The sequence below is a fragment of the Phallusia mammillata genome, chromosome 7 (genome assembly GCF_965637545.1).
Source record: "Phallusia mammillata chromosome 7, kaPhaMamm4.hap1.1, whole genome shotgun sequence".
Taxonomy (NCBI): domain Eukaryota; kingdom Metazoa; phylum Chordata; class Ascidiacea; order Phlebobranchia; family Ascidiidae; genus Phallusia; species Phallusia mammillata.
The window spans coordinates 13363268-13379271 of NC_137258.1; the positions used below are offsets into that span (position 1 = coordinate 13363268).

At 37.4% G+C, this 16004-nt stretch overlaps 2 protein-coding genes across 5 annotated transcripts; both read left to right on the forward strand.

The window, feature by feature from the left end:
- The first annotated feature begins 4782 nt into the window (after positions 1-4782).
- Positions 4783-16004, forward strand: LOC145202680 (sterile alpha motif domain-containing protein 3-like). 4 transcript variants are annotated; one of them, XM_080075696.1, is made up of 17 exons: positions 4783-5661; positions 8793-9005; positions 9131-9371; positions 9445-9535; positions 9592-9726; positions 9846-10040; positions 10119-10254; positions 10374-10450; positions 10587-11812; positions 12296-12454; positions 13317-13529; positions 13655-13882; positions 13963-14053; positions 14110-14244; positions 14360-14554; positions 14650-14785; positions 14943-16004. In XM_080075696.1, the coding sequence occupies exons 2-9, from the start codon at positions 8807-8809 to the stop codon at positions 10758-10760; spliced, it is 1248 nt and encodes a 415-aa protein (XP_079931822.1). In that variant the 5' UTR covers positions 4783-5661; positions 8793-8806; the 3' UTR covers positions 10761-11812; positions 12296-12454; positions 13317-13529; positions 13655-13882; positions 13963-14053; positions 14110-14244; positions 14360-14554; positions 14650-14785; positions 14943-16004. The 4 variants fall into 4 exon arrangements, with proteins under 4 accessions (XP_079931822.1, XP_079931821.1, XP_079931823.1 ...); XM_080075695.1 differs by having other exon boundaries at positions 10587-12454; XM_080075699.1 differs by having other exon boundaries at positions 4784-5661; positions 9131-9230; positions 10587-12454.
- Positions 7381-8553, forward strand: LOC145239010 (uncharacterized). The gene has a single exon (XM_080102306.1). It carries the CDS (start codon positions 7381-7383, stop codon positions 8551-8553), a length of 1173 nt encoding a protein of 390 aa, XP_079958432.1.

Here is a 16004-nt window from a genome sequence, read left to right on the forward strand (position 1 = left end):
GTGGATGTTTGTACTAGCTGATAAACAGTAAGCGTTGAACACATAGACTACAGATGTAAAAGCCATATGTGTCCGAAATTCGATACATTATCAAATTCCATGCCCTTTACTCTTAAATTATAAACGTTTTAATAATAACAGTGCTTTAGGAATCACGGGAAAGAAAAGTTTATATTGCAGATAGAAGAAATCTCGTTTTATTGATAGCGATTGGCCTAAATATGTGGTAGACGATCGCGGTTGCGCGTCCTGCTACCACTCAACTGGATGTGACATGACATGAACAGTTTTGAACGATGGGTGCATCGTTCTGTTATATCTGTGAAAAACAGTAGACAACAACCTAGATTTTGAGGCATTTTATGTGGATGCAGACGAGGATGTGAGGTTTTATCTACACAATGTGCAAGTGTAAATGTCAATTGTAAAAAAGATGTGCGGACATTTAGACTCGCCCATATTTTCGAAATATGTACGCAAATAAAACAATATGCGTGTAGAATAGACCCATTGGCCCGAAGTATTTTGTTAAATCTGCACAATGAATATTATGTCATCTTGAATGCATTTTCAAAGGCATGGAAATTTCTTAATTACTCGACACTATTTAATAATGCCCCCATTCGCTGCTGTTTGTATTTCGCATTGGTGGTCCGCGAAAATTTTCCTGGTGGTCCGCGACGTTCTTTCTGATGGGCCGCGAAGCTTTTCAAACTGTTACCATACCAATATAGAAGTTCAAAAAAGTTACACAGTTCGTGTTGAACGTACTTTCAAGTTTAACTATATTTCTCTAAAATATAATATTATAGTTACTATGAATGCATGAAAGATTTCATGTTAAACAAAGCTTTATCACACAAACAAACTGCAATTGTTACGTCATAACAGTACCTAAACTGCAATTGTCGCATCACAACACTACTTGTATTAGTAACTATATCGAAGTCACGAAACAGTCTTAACACTGATATGTGAGCTTATCTCCCAATAAACTCCGACTTGATCTCATCATATCGAACCAGCAAGCTGAGGCTTCACATTAACAGAAGTATTGCTTGTGCGGTTATTATTTTTTGTTCTTAATTTTAGTTCTTTTTCCATCGTGGTTTTGTCGTAATATTAAACGGTGGTCCGCCAAAACAAATTGTTTTTTAAAGTGGGCCGTGAGCTGGAAAAGGTTGGGAAGCACTGCTGTGGAGCGATTAGGCCATTGGCGTAGCCAGGGAGGGCCCATGGCCCCACCCAATTCTTTGAAGTTCGGTGTGGTTTGGTATCTCTTCATGACTAAATTCAAAAGAATATATAAATAGACAAAGTTGACTGTTATTGAGCTGTAAGCCGAATACCAAATATATTTATATTCATACAGAATCGAAATGAGTAAATAAAGCGTTTGGTGGTCTCGTCGAACCCCAGTTCACGGGTAAAACACACCCTAGCAAAAACGGTTTTGGACAACAAATTTTTTGACCCCTTAACCTTTTTACAATTTTTTAGCAACTTTGTATTTTGCATACAAAAGTGTGTATGTAATAAACACCCGTATACCGTATAGTAGGCCAGTGATTTTCGACCGTTCTTCCGCGGAACACTAGTGTTCCGCGAGAAGTTTTCTGGTTTGAATATAGAATTCTAATGTTTTACACTTTTATCGTTTGACTAGTGTTGCGCCGCCTTTTAATTGGTACAGGGCGTGACTCCATGCGCCCTTGACCAAAGTATATATAAAACACCCATTGTTGTTACGATAGAGCCGCATGGACGCCATTTTGTGTCCAAATTATTGTCTGATTTTTACAAACTGGTGGGATTTAACGCGAGTTTGATAGGCAAAATCGAATAAAACTTTTGGGTTCTAACATTTGAGCGTGATAATGCACGCTGAACGCAAATATTTAAAGTTTACATGAAAAATAAGCGGCCAAATTTACATGAAAAACAGCAATTTAGCTTTTAATATTACGGTGAAATCTTAGAACTCGAAATTTTCATTCAATTTGGCGAATCGCGTCTATGCTCTCCAGTTTGTAAAAATCAGACAATTTATGTGTTATTTTTCTGTACCAACAGTATCATTTTGGACACAAAATGGCTACATAGGCTTTATTGCGTAACAATAGGTTGGACAACTTGTGTTTTATACAGACTTTGCCCTTGACAGCACAGCAGGGGCGATCGCTTAAATTTCTAGAACGGTTCTCAACGCGCCTTTCCTCGCGCTCAACAATTCCAAGGTACCAAGAGCCAAAATAACGAATTCTTTTATTAAGGCAATAAGGACAGAGGTGGCGCTCGAGGGTTTAGCAGCAAGACGAGCACAAAGAAGAAAGCGGTTTCTGCAAATACGTGCTACTTAAGTTAAGGCAATATACAAGAAAGTATCTGTAAATTTGACTCTTACCGAACTATTATAGGACCAGAGTCACAGTAACATTCAAAGCGATCAGTCAGGTTTAGGTTCTGCAAACTCAGCTCAGTCAGTTTTAGGTTCTGCAAACTCAATATACACGAGGTAGCCAGCCACACTTACAAGACGTGACTTGAGTAAAACAATGCCAAGGCTGTGACATCATAAGCACCGATTGTATGACAGATAATGTCACCAGGTTGCACAACATTGCGCCACACAAATGGTAGAACTGCTAACACTGGAATTTGGCTGGCGCCCGGTTTGGTAGGTGGCGCAACGGAGCATAGGCGTTTATGGTGCTCACTCGGCAATCATTCATACCATAAACCCAAATTGCTGAGTCAGCACCATAAACGCCTATGCTCTGTTGCGCCACCTATCAAACAATTTTTAACCAGGCGCCAGCCAAATTCCAGTGTTAGTAGCTCTACCAACACAAATGTTAAGGCTACTGGCGGAAAGCATAATAATATGTACAATGGCGATGTAACAACTAGTGTTTTATGTCGAACCAGAGTTGTAAACGGGCCTGAAACAGGGGCCTGAGCCCGAATCGTTTTTGGGAAGCCCGTTTAGGCCCGAAAGTTTGATTGACAGGAAAAGTCCAAGACAATCAACACAATAGAAAATTGGCCTTAACAAGGTGATTTATGGGTGTTTGACATGAGGCCAGATCCATCAACTGGCTAAAATACGAGACGTAAATTGTCAATGGCAAACAACGTCACATCGCAATGCAATGGGTCTTTCTTGCTGATTCCCGATGTCATGTCCCAACCCAAACAAAAGGATTGGAATTTAGGTCCTGGTCCAAACGTGGTTGCTATTTTATGCACCATTTATTGGTTGCTGGTAAAAAAATACAAAAATTGTCTAAGCCTTCAAAGGGGTCCGCAACTACCTTACAGCATCTAAAAGGGTCCGCAAAGGCCAAAAGGTTTGAGAACCACTGGATTAGAGTGTCGTATCTAACGTAATAAAAGTGTTTGGATCGCAAAAAAAGGTTAACGCAACTGAGATCAATTTGTCGGGGATTGTGTATCATCAAATATGGTAACCCTACCTTACACTCACATAAATACATGTACCAAATTGGACGGCCTGACATTAACTTACTTTCTGCAATCTTATAACACTTCTTATTACACGACAAAAATCTGAATAGTCTATTTCGAAGATGGGAAAAGTGGTTGTTTGGGTTATCAAGTTATTATAAACGTTACAAACAATTGGTCAAATAAAGTCTCCAAAGTTACCCTCGCAATATATAAGCTATTGCTGCCAGGCATAGTATAAAGTTTAAAGAGCTCTTCTGGCAAATGTGATTTTCCGACGTTTCGACGTCCTATACAGGTCGTCTTCATCAAGGTAAATAACACTGAATGCGACTAGTACAGTGCACGATAAACAAAGGAAAGAAGAATGGAACGTAAGCACGTCACAACGCAACGAAAACACTGCGCTATAGCGAATGATTGGGCCTCCGATCTTTGACCAGGTGCCTGTAGCACGCCACGCTGGAAGCATCACGTAAGTTCATTGTGTTGCCCCGTTGGTGAATATTCCACTACTGAAGAAAGAGTCTTTTCTTGTAGTCAGGCTCCCGGGCCACAATAGACGCCGCATTGAAATCAATACGGTGGCCTTGTGATACCGTGTGATTGGAAAGGGCCGACTTCTTCGCGTCGCTGTTTGCAACATCCCGTTGATGTTTATTTCGGCAAGTGTTGAGTGAGTGTCCGTTAATATATATGTCAGGGAGACTGGAAGGTCTTACCATAGCAGATTGTTATTTGTTATTAAAGTTCTTCCTCTTAAGCAGATTTGTCGGTTTTCACCCAGCAACACAAAAGCTTCAATTAACAGTTTAAACACACCCTGCACCTACAGCACGCAGGGTCAGTGGTGGATCCAGAGGAGACAAATGGAGCGAGACGTCAAGTGCCTTGGCAGGTTCCATCAGCACAATGGACCGCACTTTAGAGAATCCACTATTTTTTATTTTTTATAGCCCTTCTTAGTCATTGTAGTTGTGTGTTGATTTTGTGACAAATAAAATTCACATGCGGCAAAACTCGTCAAAATTCTAAAATTCTGGTCAAAACTGCCCCCTAGAAAGAATTTCTGGATCCAAACTGGAGCAATTTCGCGCAATTCTTATTTTGTTGAAAACAATGGAGCATTACTCGGCAGAAGAGAATCTTATACATTCATCATCAAATTACACTACATTTACCAAATTAAATGATACAAATACTTCGCAGTTTGGGAAGCGCTAGTGGGCCTATACACTGTAAATTCAAAGGGTGGGGAAAATAAAAGGTGGTATGATCCACCAATTGGGGTGGTACAGCTTAAAAGGTGTAATTTCACACCATTTTAAGATCAAATTTCCACCCGTCCTGTGGTATTGGTGTAAATACCAACCCTCAGTTTTCACTAGGGTGGGTATATGCGCAAACGTATTTTAAAAGACGCGGTAAAACATTGCTAATCGTTTGAAACAATTTGGGTACTGCAATAACTTGCGATTAGGCGGTCAAAACGGGATTTATACCCATTGGTGCTAGGATTTCTCTTCCGTTTTCATTGTGGTCAAGGTTTAGAAATATGTTCAAGCCGTGGAAAAACGACGTTGGAGGTTTGGAATTGTATTTACTTTAGTATGAATGATTACTATACTGACGATTAAACCAGGTAGTTTTTTTTTTGTATTTGAACAACGCATCTTTTTACAACAAAACTTCCTATATCTGCAGCCTATGTAACGTAAATTGAAAAGTTTTTCAGAAGTTTAATGCAGATGTTAGTATCCTCTAATTTGCAGCAATGTATGGCAGTCGCGACTTAGAACTGTAGCCACACGAGCTTGTGGCTTTTAAAAAAACAAACATGCACATTTATCATTCTGGATCTCATCAACGCACGCTACAAATCATAATATTAGGCGTAGACAAAAAATAGTAGAAATAGGAGTATAATTAAAATGCACCAAAATATCACGGGTGAAAAAGTTTTCGTGGTTAGTGAAGCTTTAGCAACACAGCAAGATGTAGATTGACGCATAACAATCCCAATTGTTACATCAGACATAGTTCTGGGATCGCCCAGGCTGAGTTGCAGGGGCATGTTTGTTTTATTATGACGTTTGCGGTAAGCCACACCCAGAGTTCAGCTTGCGCAGAAGCCACGTTTTGTGCCGATTTGGAGGATTTGGAGTTTGGATGCTGATCGGAAACAGTTTGAAGGTTTGTTGGTTAAACTTTTTGTTTACCTTGCAAACTGACCAGTAACTGGATGCACATTAAAGTTTTCAATATGTATGGAGTTGCGTAGTAGACCTGTGTATCTCTAACCTATTTTATTGCGTGACGAAGTCAACCTTGTTTAGAAAAAAATGGCCCACTTTCTCATCAGCATGGCTAGTAGGTCTTGATAATTGGCACATCAGCACTTTACAAACTACTATATGGCCCACAAGCAAATTAGTTAAGAAACACTGGTGCAGACAATACCGTACTGCTTGTTCATTAGTTTGTGGTTTATTTCATGTGCACTTGGTAATTGTTGGTTTTGTGAATTGGTTGTGTTTAAGTAAAAAATGCCTTTATCTGTGTTAAAATTATCTGTAACAGCAATATAGATTCAACCTGTAGGTTGGTTAGAAGTGAGTTGTGTATGTTGTTTTTCTTGCAACTGATAAAGTATGTACATTTGAAGACAAATCTCGGATCAAAATAAAAAACAATGGAAGCTGGAATTTTATGTCCACATGAAACATGTGTTTGCCAATGTATTTCCAAAAAAAAACTCCTTCAACATTTAAGAAATGAACATCCTCATGTGACTGTGTTGCCATTGTGTTGCAAAATCAACTTTTGCTCCAGAAAGTATTCTTCACTCCGCAGCTATGAAAAACATCTTGAGAGAGCCCACCAAGACATGCTCTCAAGTTTTCTTGAAACTTCGGTAGAAAGTTGTGTGCCCAATGATTGTATGTTTACATCGGAACAATCGCCTAGTGACAGTTTGTCAGTAATTCAACACCCTAGGGAATCAGAATCTGATTTTGTTGATAACTTTGTTCGTTTAATACTAAAAAGCTGGGAGAAATATGCACTGCCAAAAAGTGTATTTCAATACATTATGAATGATATGGTCTCTTTGCTTTCTCTATTTCATAAGGATGTTCTTGAAGCTACCAATAATTCAGGTTCTCAAATTGATTCTCCAAATTACCTTCTGGATAGAGAATTTTTACCTACACTGTGGGATAAGTTATCAATTGATAAGAATTTCATAGACTATTGTAAAGGGATGGGTTTGGTAGAGTCTGTTAAAATCCAATTGCTGGGAGGAAAATCGTACCAGTATGTACCAATTTTAAACACTTTGAAGCAATACCTAAAGCACAAAGATGTAATGGATAAAGTGCAGACTGTATGTCCGAATTCTACATGTGTCTTATCAGATTTTACCTCGGGGTCTTTTTTTAAAGAACATAATTACTTTAAAGGGAATCGCCTGCATTTGCGGTTACATTTGTATTGTGATGAAATAGAAGTTTGCAATCCTCTCGGTTCATCAAAAAAAAGAATAAATTATTGTGCTTTTATTTTAATGTTGGCAACATTGGTGTTAAGCACCTATCTTCCTTAAAAAGTATTTTTCTTCTGTTGGTTGTAAACTCTTGTTATATTTCTGAATTTGGGTATCATGAATTACTATCTCCACTTATTCATGACTTAAAAATTCTTGAAAATGATGGCTTATTTGTCACAGCCAGTAATGGCCAGGAGGTGATCGAACATCAGGTTTTTGGATCAGTTGCTGTTTTGTCTGCTGACAACTTAGCTTCTCATGATGTTGGTGGATTTTCGAGATGTTTTAGTAGTGGTCGTATTTGTAGATTTTGTATGTGCAGTTATTCTCGGATTAAATGCATGTTCTCAGAAAAACATTGTACTATGCGTAACATACATCTTCACAACATCCAAATAGCTGATGTTCAACATGACCCGTCTCTGCAGCGAGTATATGGTGTCCGTTCTGAATGTCCATTCAATGAACTTGTTGGTTTCCATGCAACAACCTCTCTTCCTCCTGATTTGATGCACGACTGTTTGGAAGGGGTTGTTCCACTGACAATGAGAGCTTTATTTAAATCCTTTTCAAATTCAAGGCTGTGTTCAGTAAATAAGATAAATAGTTTAATTAGGCAGTTTCCATTTGGATTGTCAGACCAAAACAACAAGCCAAGAAGTCTTCCATATGATGTGGTACAAAGTGATGGAAAAGTTAGGATGAGTGCAAGTGAAAATTGGTGTCTTTTCAGGTTACTTCCATTAATTGTTGGCATGAATGTTCCAAAAGGAAACGAGTACTGGGAATTATACATTTTGCTTTCTCAGATAATGGATGTTGTGTTAGCGCCAAAGATTAAAGTTGAATGGGTTGATTACTTGCAGTATTTGATTGGTGATTTCCTTTCACATTGTGCTGCTTTACAGCCTGAAATACTAGTCCCGAAGTTTCACTTCCTACTTCACTATCCAAGCATGATAAGAAAGTTTGGACCACTTCGTCATGTGTGGTGTATGAGGTTTGAGTCCTTTCATCGAAAAATTAAAGCTATTGCAACAAAATCTCACAACTTCAAAAACCTTTCTCATACTGTCACCAAGCGAATACAAATGCTTAAATGTTGGGAGCAGAGTAGTGCTGTTGGTTTGCATGAAGAAACAGATGCAACTGGTAGGCACAATGTACCTTTTTGTAGATTACCAGTCCACACAAGAGAATATCTTATATCCCAGTGGAAAGATGTGGATTTACACATATCAACAGCTCAGTCAGTTTCAGTAAATGGGCTTAATTTATGTGTGGTAGATGTTGTTGATGAGGTACCTGTTTTTGCTAAAGTAGTGGAAATTTTGTTTGTTAATGGTAATCTTGTACTATGTTGTGAATTTCTTCGAACATTCGGTTTCAACGGACATTTTCAAAGTTATGAAGTACTGGCGACTAATTCTGTATTGTTTATTGGAAAATCTCAGATAATGTATCATGCTAGTGATTTGTACAACATTGAAGACAAGCTTTTGGTGCGAATGCGGCACAAGTTATGTGGGCATTGCTGAAATCATTCTACATATATACTAGTTATTTCCAAAGGGTGTCATAAATATTTGACAATTCTGTTTAAATGGTGATGTTATAGTGCTTTCATAAAATATGACATGCTTAATTTCCAAACATTTCTGTGAGTGATTATGTAATGTGCAAGAGCATTCTCTGAAATGTTTCGATAATAATTTAGGTTACTTTTTATCTCCTGTATAATCCTTGTTACTGGCATTGGGGTTATTTCTGTTTACAGATTTAATAGTAAATATGGAATATCATGTGACCTGTGGCGAGAGAAAGGTGATATTAAACTGCTTATCAAAACTGGATGTGACCAATCAAATTGAGGCTAGATTCAGTATCACCCGTCCGTTCTCAATTCAGCTTTACTCACAAACGTTTAATGACTGGGTGGATGTAGATAATCTAACAGATTTGCCAGAAAGTGGCAAACTTCTTGTCAAAGGTATTTGCATGTAATACAATACACCAGTTAACGTTTTACACTCATGTTGATTGTGACAATATGTCTTAATGTTGTTTGTATTTGTACATTTTTGGCTTAGAAATATGCAATTAAATAATTTTCAGATTGTTTACCGGAGATACAAAATGATTATGAGACTGCAACACATCCTTCATCCTCATCTTCACTTTCCACTACATCCCCCTCAGTAGAAACTGATGGATGGTTGGTTACATATAAGCTTCCAAACTTTCCAAAATACATTGGTGATGCTTTGGAAGATTGCAACTCTCCATGCAAACTAACTAAGAAAATTAGGAGCAAAATTGTTCAACTCATCTGTGATTCAATTTCACCACATAATATGTGAGTGTGATATAGTTTGTTTGGAAATAGCTTGTAATATACACATTAAATATACTGTCAAAATTAATGACAGGTACCCGTCACCCTTGCAAATAAGAACAGTGTTAATGGAATTAGTAAAGGCATATCCAGTATTGCAAGATCAAAACTGTAGCAGTCCAATAGTAAGTAGGTGTGAGATTTCTGCCCAGCACAGTATTGATTTTGGTTTGGTTTGTAGAGCACATGGGTTTGTAGTTTGCGACAGAGATTTAAAGACATAAGAAGACTTCATTCAGATGTGCAAATTGCTGCCATGAAAATAAAGTATGGCGGTCGAGAAAGGCAGGGTTCTTCAAAGAGGTTGTTTGAAGATGTGAGTATATAGATATGTTTATTAAGAGTATTCTAGGTTTAGCCAGTTAGATAGGTTCAGTTTCAGTTAATCACCAAAACTAAAGTTATGTTCCAAATTGTGTGTTTGCATACTTTAAGAGTTTTGAAGATGAGGAATCCGTTGCACTGCATTCTAAAATAGCACGATTGGAGCTGGCCAAACCACATCCAAATCATGATTTAATAGAAGACCGCCATAAGCGTACATTCGAGTTTCGGAGAAATATCATTGCAAAAGGTGCAGCAAGTAATGACATTTTAGACCAGTTTCCAACACTTCGTGAAATCAATTTGGTAGGTGGATTTTTTCACATTATATTTAATGTAACCATTTTACTTAAATTGGAATGTCCAGTGATTTGTCTGTTTCAGATATTTTTGGAAACAAAATTGATTCTTAAAGTAGATGTATTGCAAACATTCATGGAAAAATTTGGTGACCAAAAAATGCTGCAGAGACTGGAGAATCTTATTAAACCTAATCATAATCACCAAGTACATTTCACAGGTATCTATTAGTTTAAATTTCATGTTTTAAGATATGTGTACTGTTTAGCCAATGGGTGATGTACTAAGTATTATTTTTGCTTGTGCCCTACATTGTAACAATTGACTGTTGTTTTTTAGGAAGGATGGAAAAAGTTCTATTGCTTTGGCCAACTATCTTAAAAGAAAACAGTGCATTTTATTTCACAACAATCAAGGTAGTTACATTTATTTATTTTTGTTCAATGAGACAGTAAAAAATGTTTTAAACAGTATTGTTAAATTATAATTGACTCTGAAATGATGCTAGTTTGCACAAATGCTGTGGGTTATAACTTGTTTCATGATATGCAGGAGGATGAAAACATGTTTCCACATGTGTTTTCCGACAAACAAGAATACTCGGTGTTTGTTGATGGAAAGAAGTTATGTGTTGCACCTAATTTGCCACAAGCCGTAGTTGCAATGATCTGCAGCTATTGGGTGTTCGACATTTGCTTTCTCTACAACTTTTCTGTTGTATTCTAAATTTACCACTGACAACTCTCTACAACTTTAAGTCTCTACAACTTTTCTGTTGTATTCTAAATTTACCACTGAAAAATCGTCACATTGGTGTACAGCGTGTTTTAAACAAGCTGTAAGCATGCAAATTAAATTTTGTGAAACCTGTTTTGCAAATAAATTTTGTGAAACCCTGTTGTACTGGAACACCTTCGAAGGTGGAGACACCGACACCCTATGGTGGTGCAGACAGCTGAGTGGTGGTTGCCACCAAGGGGGGCAAATTCACACCTACTATGGTGGAATTCACAGGTGGAACTTACCACCTTCGTTATCTAAAGGTGGGAAGCAACTCCACCCCAGGTTGGAGTTTGTGGACCACCAATTTTGGTGTTAGTTTCCACGACTACCATTTACAGTGTAGGAAGTGTGAAAGCGAAATAAATTTGAGGGAAAGCCCCTCACCGTTGTATTTGAAAAGTAGTTTAAAGCTCATCACCATCTAGCCTTAATGCAGGGGTGGGCAAACTTTTCAGTGCCAAGCCCGCATTAAAAGTTTCTCAATTTTATGGGGCCGCATAGCATATTTAACCCAACATATTAACATAATATGTTTCCAGCTTAATGCAAATACATTTAGTCACTTAGTGGATCGTACAAATATCGGTTGAAACCCAAATATTGGTTGGACCGTATTTGCCCACCCCTGCCTTAATGTGTCCCACACTGTAAATTGAAAGGGTGGGGAAAATAAAAGGTGGTGTGATCCACCTATTGGGGTGGTACAGCTTAAAAGGTGTAATTTCACACCATTTTAAGACCAAATTTCCACCCGTCCTATAGCATTGGTGTAAATACCAACCCTCAGTTCTCACGAGGGTGGGTATATGCGCAAAGGTATTTTAAAAGACGCGGTAACACATTGCTAATCATTTGAAACAATTTGGGTACAGCAATAACTTGCAATTAGGCGGTCAATACGGGATTTAGACCATTTGGTGCTAGGATTTCTCTTCCGTTTTCATTGCGGTCAAGGTTTGGAAATATGTTCAAGCCGTGGAAATACGACATTGGAGGTTTGGAATTGTATTTACTCTAGTATAAATGATTACTATACTGACAATTAAATAAACCAGGTATTATATTTGTATTTAAACAACGCATCATTTTACAACAAACTTTCCTATAACTGCAGTCTATGTAACGTAAATTGAAAAGTTTTTCTGAAGTTTAACGCAGATGTTAGTATCCTACATGTTACTTTTACGTTCTAAGAGCGAAATCCGTAGCAGCAATGTATGGCAGTCGCGACTTAGAACTGTAACCAAACGAGCCAGTGGCATTTTTTCAAAAAAAACATGCACATTTATCACGCTGGATCTCATAAACGCGACGTATGCACGCTATACAGTATACATCATAATATTAGGGGAGTTAGTAGAAATACGAGTATAATTAAAATGAACAAATCACCGGTGAAAAAGTTTTCATTGTTAGTGAAGCTGTAGCAACACAGCAAGATATAGATTGACGCATAACAATCCCAATTGTTACATCAGACAGAATTCTGGGATCGCCCAGGCTGAGTTGCAGGGGCATGTTTGTTTTATTATGACGTTTGCGGTAAGCCACACCCAGAGTTGAGCTTGCGCAGACGCCACGTTTTGTGCCGATTTGGAGGATTTGGAGTTTGGATGCTGATCGGAAACAGTTTAAAGGTTTGTTGGTTATACTTTTTGTTTACCTTGCAAACTGACCAGTAACTGGATGCATATTAAAGTTTTTAAAATGTATGGAGTTGCGTAGTGGACCTGTGTATCTCTAACCTATTTTATTGCGTCACAAAGTCAACGTTTTTTTAGAAAAAAATGGCCCACTTTCTCATCAGCATGGCTAGCAGGTCTTGATAATTGGCACATCAGCACTTTACAAACTACTATATGGCCCACAAGCTAAATAGTTAAGAAACAGTGGTGCAGACAATACTGCTTGTCCATTAGTTTTTGGTTTATTTTATATGCATTTGGTAATTGTTGGTTTTGTGGATTGGTTGTGTTTAAGTATAAAAATACCTTTTAAAATTATATGTATCAGCAATATAGATTCAACCTGTAGGTTCATTAGAAGTGAGTTGTGTATGTTGTTTTTCTTGCAACTGATAAAGTATGTACATTTGAAGACAAATCTCAGATCAAAATAAAAAACAATGGAAGCTGGAATTTTATGTCCACATGAAACTGAAACGTGTGTTTGCCAATGCATTTCTAAAAAAAACTCCTTTAACATTTAAGAAATGAACGTCATCATGTGACTGTGCCGCCATTGTGTTGCACAATAAACTTTTGCTCCAGAAAGTATTCTTCACCAAACCAAAGGGTGTCAAAAATATTTTACATTTCGGTTTAAATGGTGGTGTTATAGTGCTTTCGTAAAATATGACATGCTTAATTTCCAAACGTTTCAGTGAGTGCTTATGTAATGTGCAAGAGCATTCTCTGAAATATTTAGATAATAATTTAGGTTGCTTTTTATCTCCTGTATCATCCTTGTTACCGTCATTAAGGTTATTTTTGTTCACAGATTAAAAAGTAAATATGGAATATCATGTGACCTGTGGTGAGAGAAAAGTGATATTAACCTGCATATCAAAACTGGATGTGACCAATCAAATTGAGGCTACATTCAATATCACCCATCCGTTCTCAATTCAGCTTTACTCGCAAACATTTAATGACTGGGTGGATGTAGATAATCTAACAGATTTGCCAGAAAGTGGCAAACTTCTTGTCAAAGGTATTTGCATGTAATACAATACATCAGTTAATGTGTTACACTTATGTTGATTGTGACAATATGTCTTAATGTTGTTTGTATTTGTACAAATGTTGCTTAGAAATATGCAATTAAATAAATTTCAGAGTGTTTGCCGGAGATACAAAATGATAATGAGACTGCAACACATCCTTCATCCTCATCTTCACTTCTGACTACATCCCCCTCAGTAGAAATGGATGGTTGGTTACATACAAGCTTCCAAAACTCATTGGTGATGCTTTGGAAGATTGCAACTCTCCAAGCAAACTAACCAACAAAATTAGGAGCAAAATTGTTCAACTCATCTGTGATTCAATTTCACCACATAATATGTGAGTGTGATCTAGTTTGTTTGAAAATAGCTTGTAATGTACACATTAAATATTACTAATACTGTAAAAATTAATTACAGGTACCCATCACCCCTACAAATAAGAACAGTATTAATGGAATTAGTAAAGGCATATCCAGTATTGCAAGATCAAAACAGTAGCAGTCCAATAGTAAGTAGGTGCGAGATTTCTGCCCAGCACAGTACTGATTTTGGTTTGTTTTGTAGAGCACATGGGTTTGTAGTTTGCGACAAAGATTTAAAGACATAAGAAGACTTCATTCAGATGTGCAAATTGCTGCCATGAAAATAAACTATGGCGGTCGAGAAAGGCAGGATTCTTTAAAGAGGTTGTTTAAAGATGTGAGTATGTACATATATTTATTAAGAGTTTTCTAGGTTTAGCAAGTTAGATAGGTTTATTTTCAGTTAAACACCAAAAGTGAGGTTATGTTCCAAATTGTGTGTTTGCATACAGAGTTTTGAAGATGAGGAATCCGTTGCACTGCATTCTAAAATAGCACGATTGGAGCTGGCCAAACCACATCCAAATCATGATTTAATAGAAGACTGCCATAAGCGTACATTCGAGTTTCGGAGAAATATCATTACAAGAGGTGCAGCAAGTAATGACATTTTAGACTAGTTTCCAACACTTCATGAAATCAATTTGGTAGGTGGATCTTTTCACATTATATTTAATGTACCCATTTTAATGTAATAACCATTTTATTGAAATTGGAATGTCCAGTGATTTGTCTGTTTCAGATATTTTTGGCAACAGAATTGATTCTTAAAGTAGATGTATTGCAAACATTCATGGAAAAATTTGATGACCAAAAAATGCTGCAGAGACTGGAGAATCTTAATAAACCTAATCATAATCACCAAGTACATTTCACAGGTATCTATTAATTTAAATTTCATGTTTTAAAATATGTGTACGGTTTAAGCAATGGGTGATGTACCAGTAATATTTTTATTGTTAAATTGTAATTGACTCTGAAATGATGCTATTTTGCACAAATGCTGTGGGTTATAACTTGTTTTATGATATGCAGGAGGATGAAAACATGTTTCCACATGTATTTTGAAACAAACAAGAATACTTGGTGTTTGTTGATGGAAAGAAGTTATGTGTTGCACCTAATTTGCCACAAGCCGTAGTTGCAATGATCTGCAGCTATTGGGTGTTCGACATTTGCTTTCCGAAACAATTGGTCAAGTCACTCAAGTCTCTACAACTTTTCTGCTGTCTTCTAAATTTACCACTGAAAAATCGTCACATTGGTGTACAGCGTGTTTCAAACAAGCTGTAAGCGAAGTGCAAATTAAATTTTGTGAAACCCTGTTGTACTGGAACACCTTTGAAGGTGGAGATACCGACACCCTACAGTGGTGCAGACAGCTGAGTGTTGGTTGCCACCAATGGGGGCAAATGCACACCTACTATGGTGGAATTCACAGGTGGAACTTACCACCTTCGTTATCTAAAGGTGGGAAGCAACTCCACCCTAGGTTGGAGTTTGTGGACCACCAATTTTGGTGTTAGTTTTCACGACTACCATTTACAGTGCATGTGGCAAAATAAATGCCCAAACCTTCCTCTCGAGATTGCCAGTAAACTGTAGAATTCAAATGGCAGCATGTTTAAGCTGATGCGCCCCTTGTCCCTGGTGTTTGTTTGCATGACCAATAAAATCTGATTGTAAGTTAAAGTCAGCTGAGTCTCATAGTATATTTTTATACAATCAGTAATGTTGAAGTCGCCCCACCAAAGGGGTTACTTTGAAGTACAAATGTGCAGCAAACGTTTCCGACACCTGACCTTTCGTAGGTAAGGTCACAACGCTTCGCAATGATTTGAGATTTACATGTGCAGAACTTATTACCATTTTCAAACGTTGTTGTGACCTTTATTGCCTTCTTTTCTTGTTTATTCCTGCATAAATAGTACCGAATTTAACCGTTCAAATAGATAGGGTCAGCTACTTGCAATGGCCACTAGTGGCTCCAGCTGATCCATTTTTGTTCGCGTCGTTGTCATTTGAATGTACACAACTGTTTTCTTACTATGCGTTTTCTTACTATGCGCGTGAACGAAATAAATGAATTGAATTATG

Bases quoted from the DNA above. Each gene is read 5' to 3' on its own strand.
- LOC145239010 (XM_080102306.1), top strand. From the start codon at position 7,381: ATGCGTAACATACATCTTCACAACATCCAAATAGCTGATGTTCAACAT.
- LOC145202680 (XM_080075695.1), top strand. From the start codon at position 8,807: ATGGAATATCATGTGACCTGTGGCGAGAGAAAGGTGATATTAAACTGC. The intron at 9,372-9,444 runs GTGAGTGTGATA...AATTAATGACAG, and splicing joins TCAATTTCACCACATAATAT to GTACCCGTCACCCTTGCAAA. The intron at 9,727-9,845 runs GTGAGTATATAG...GCATACTTTAAG, and splicing joins CAAAGAGGTTGTTTGAAGAT to AGTTTTGAAGATGAGGAATC.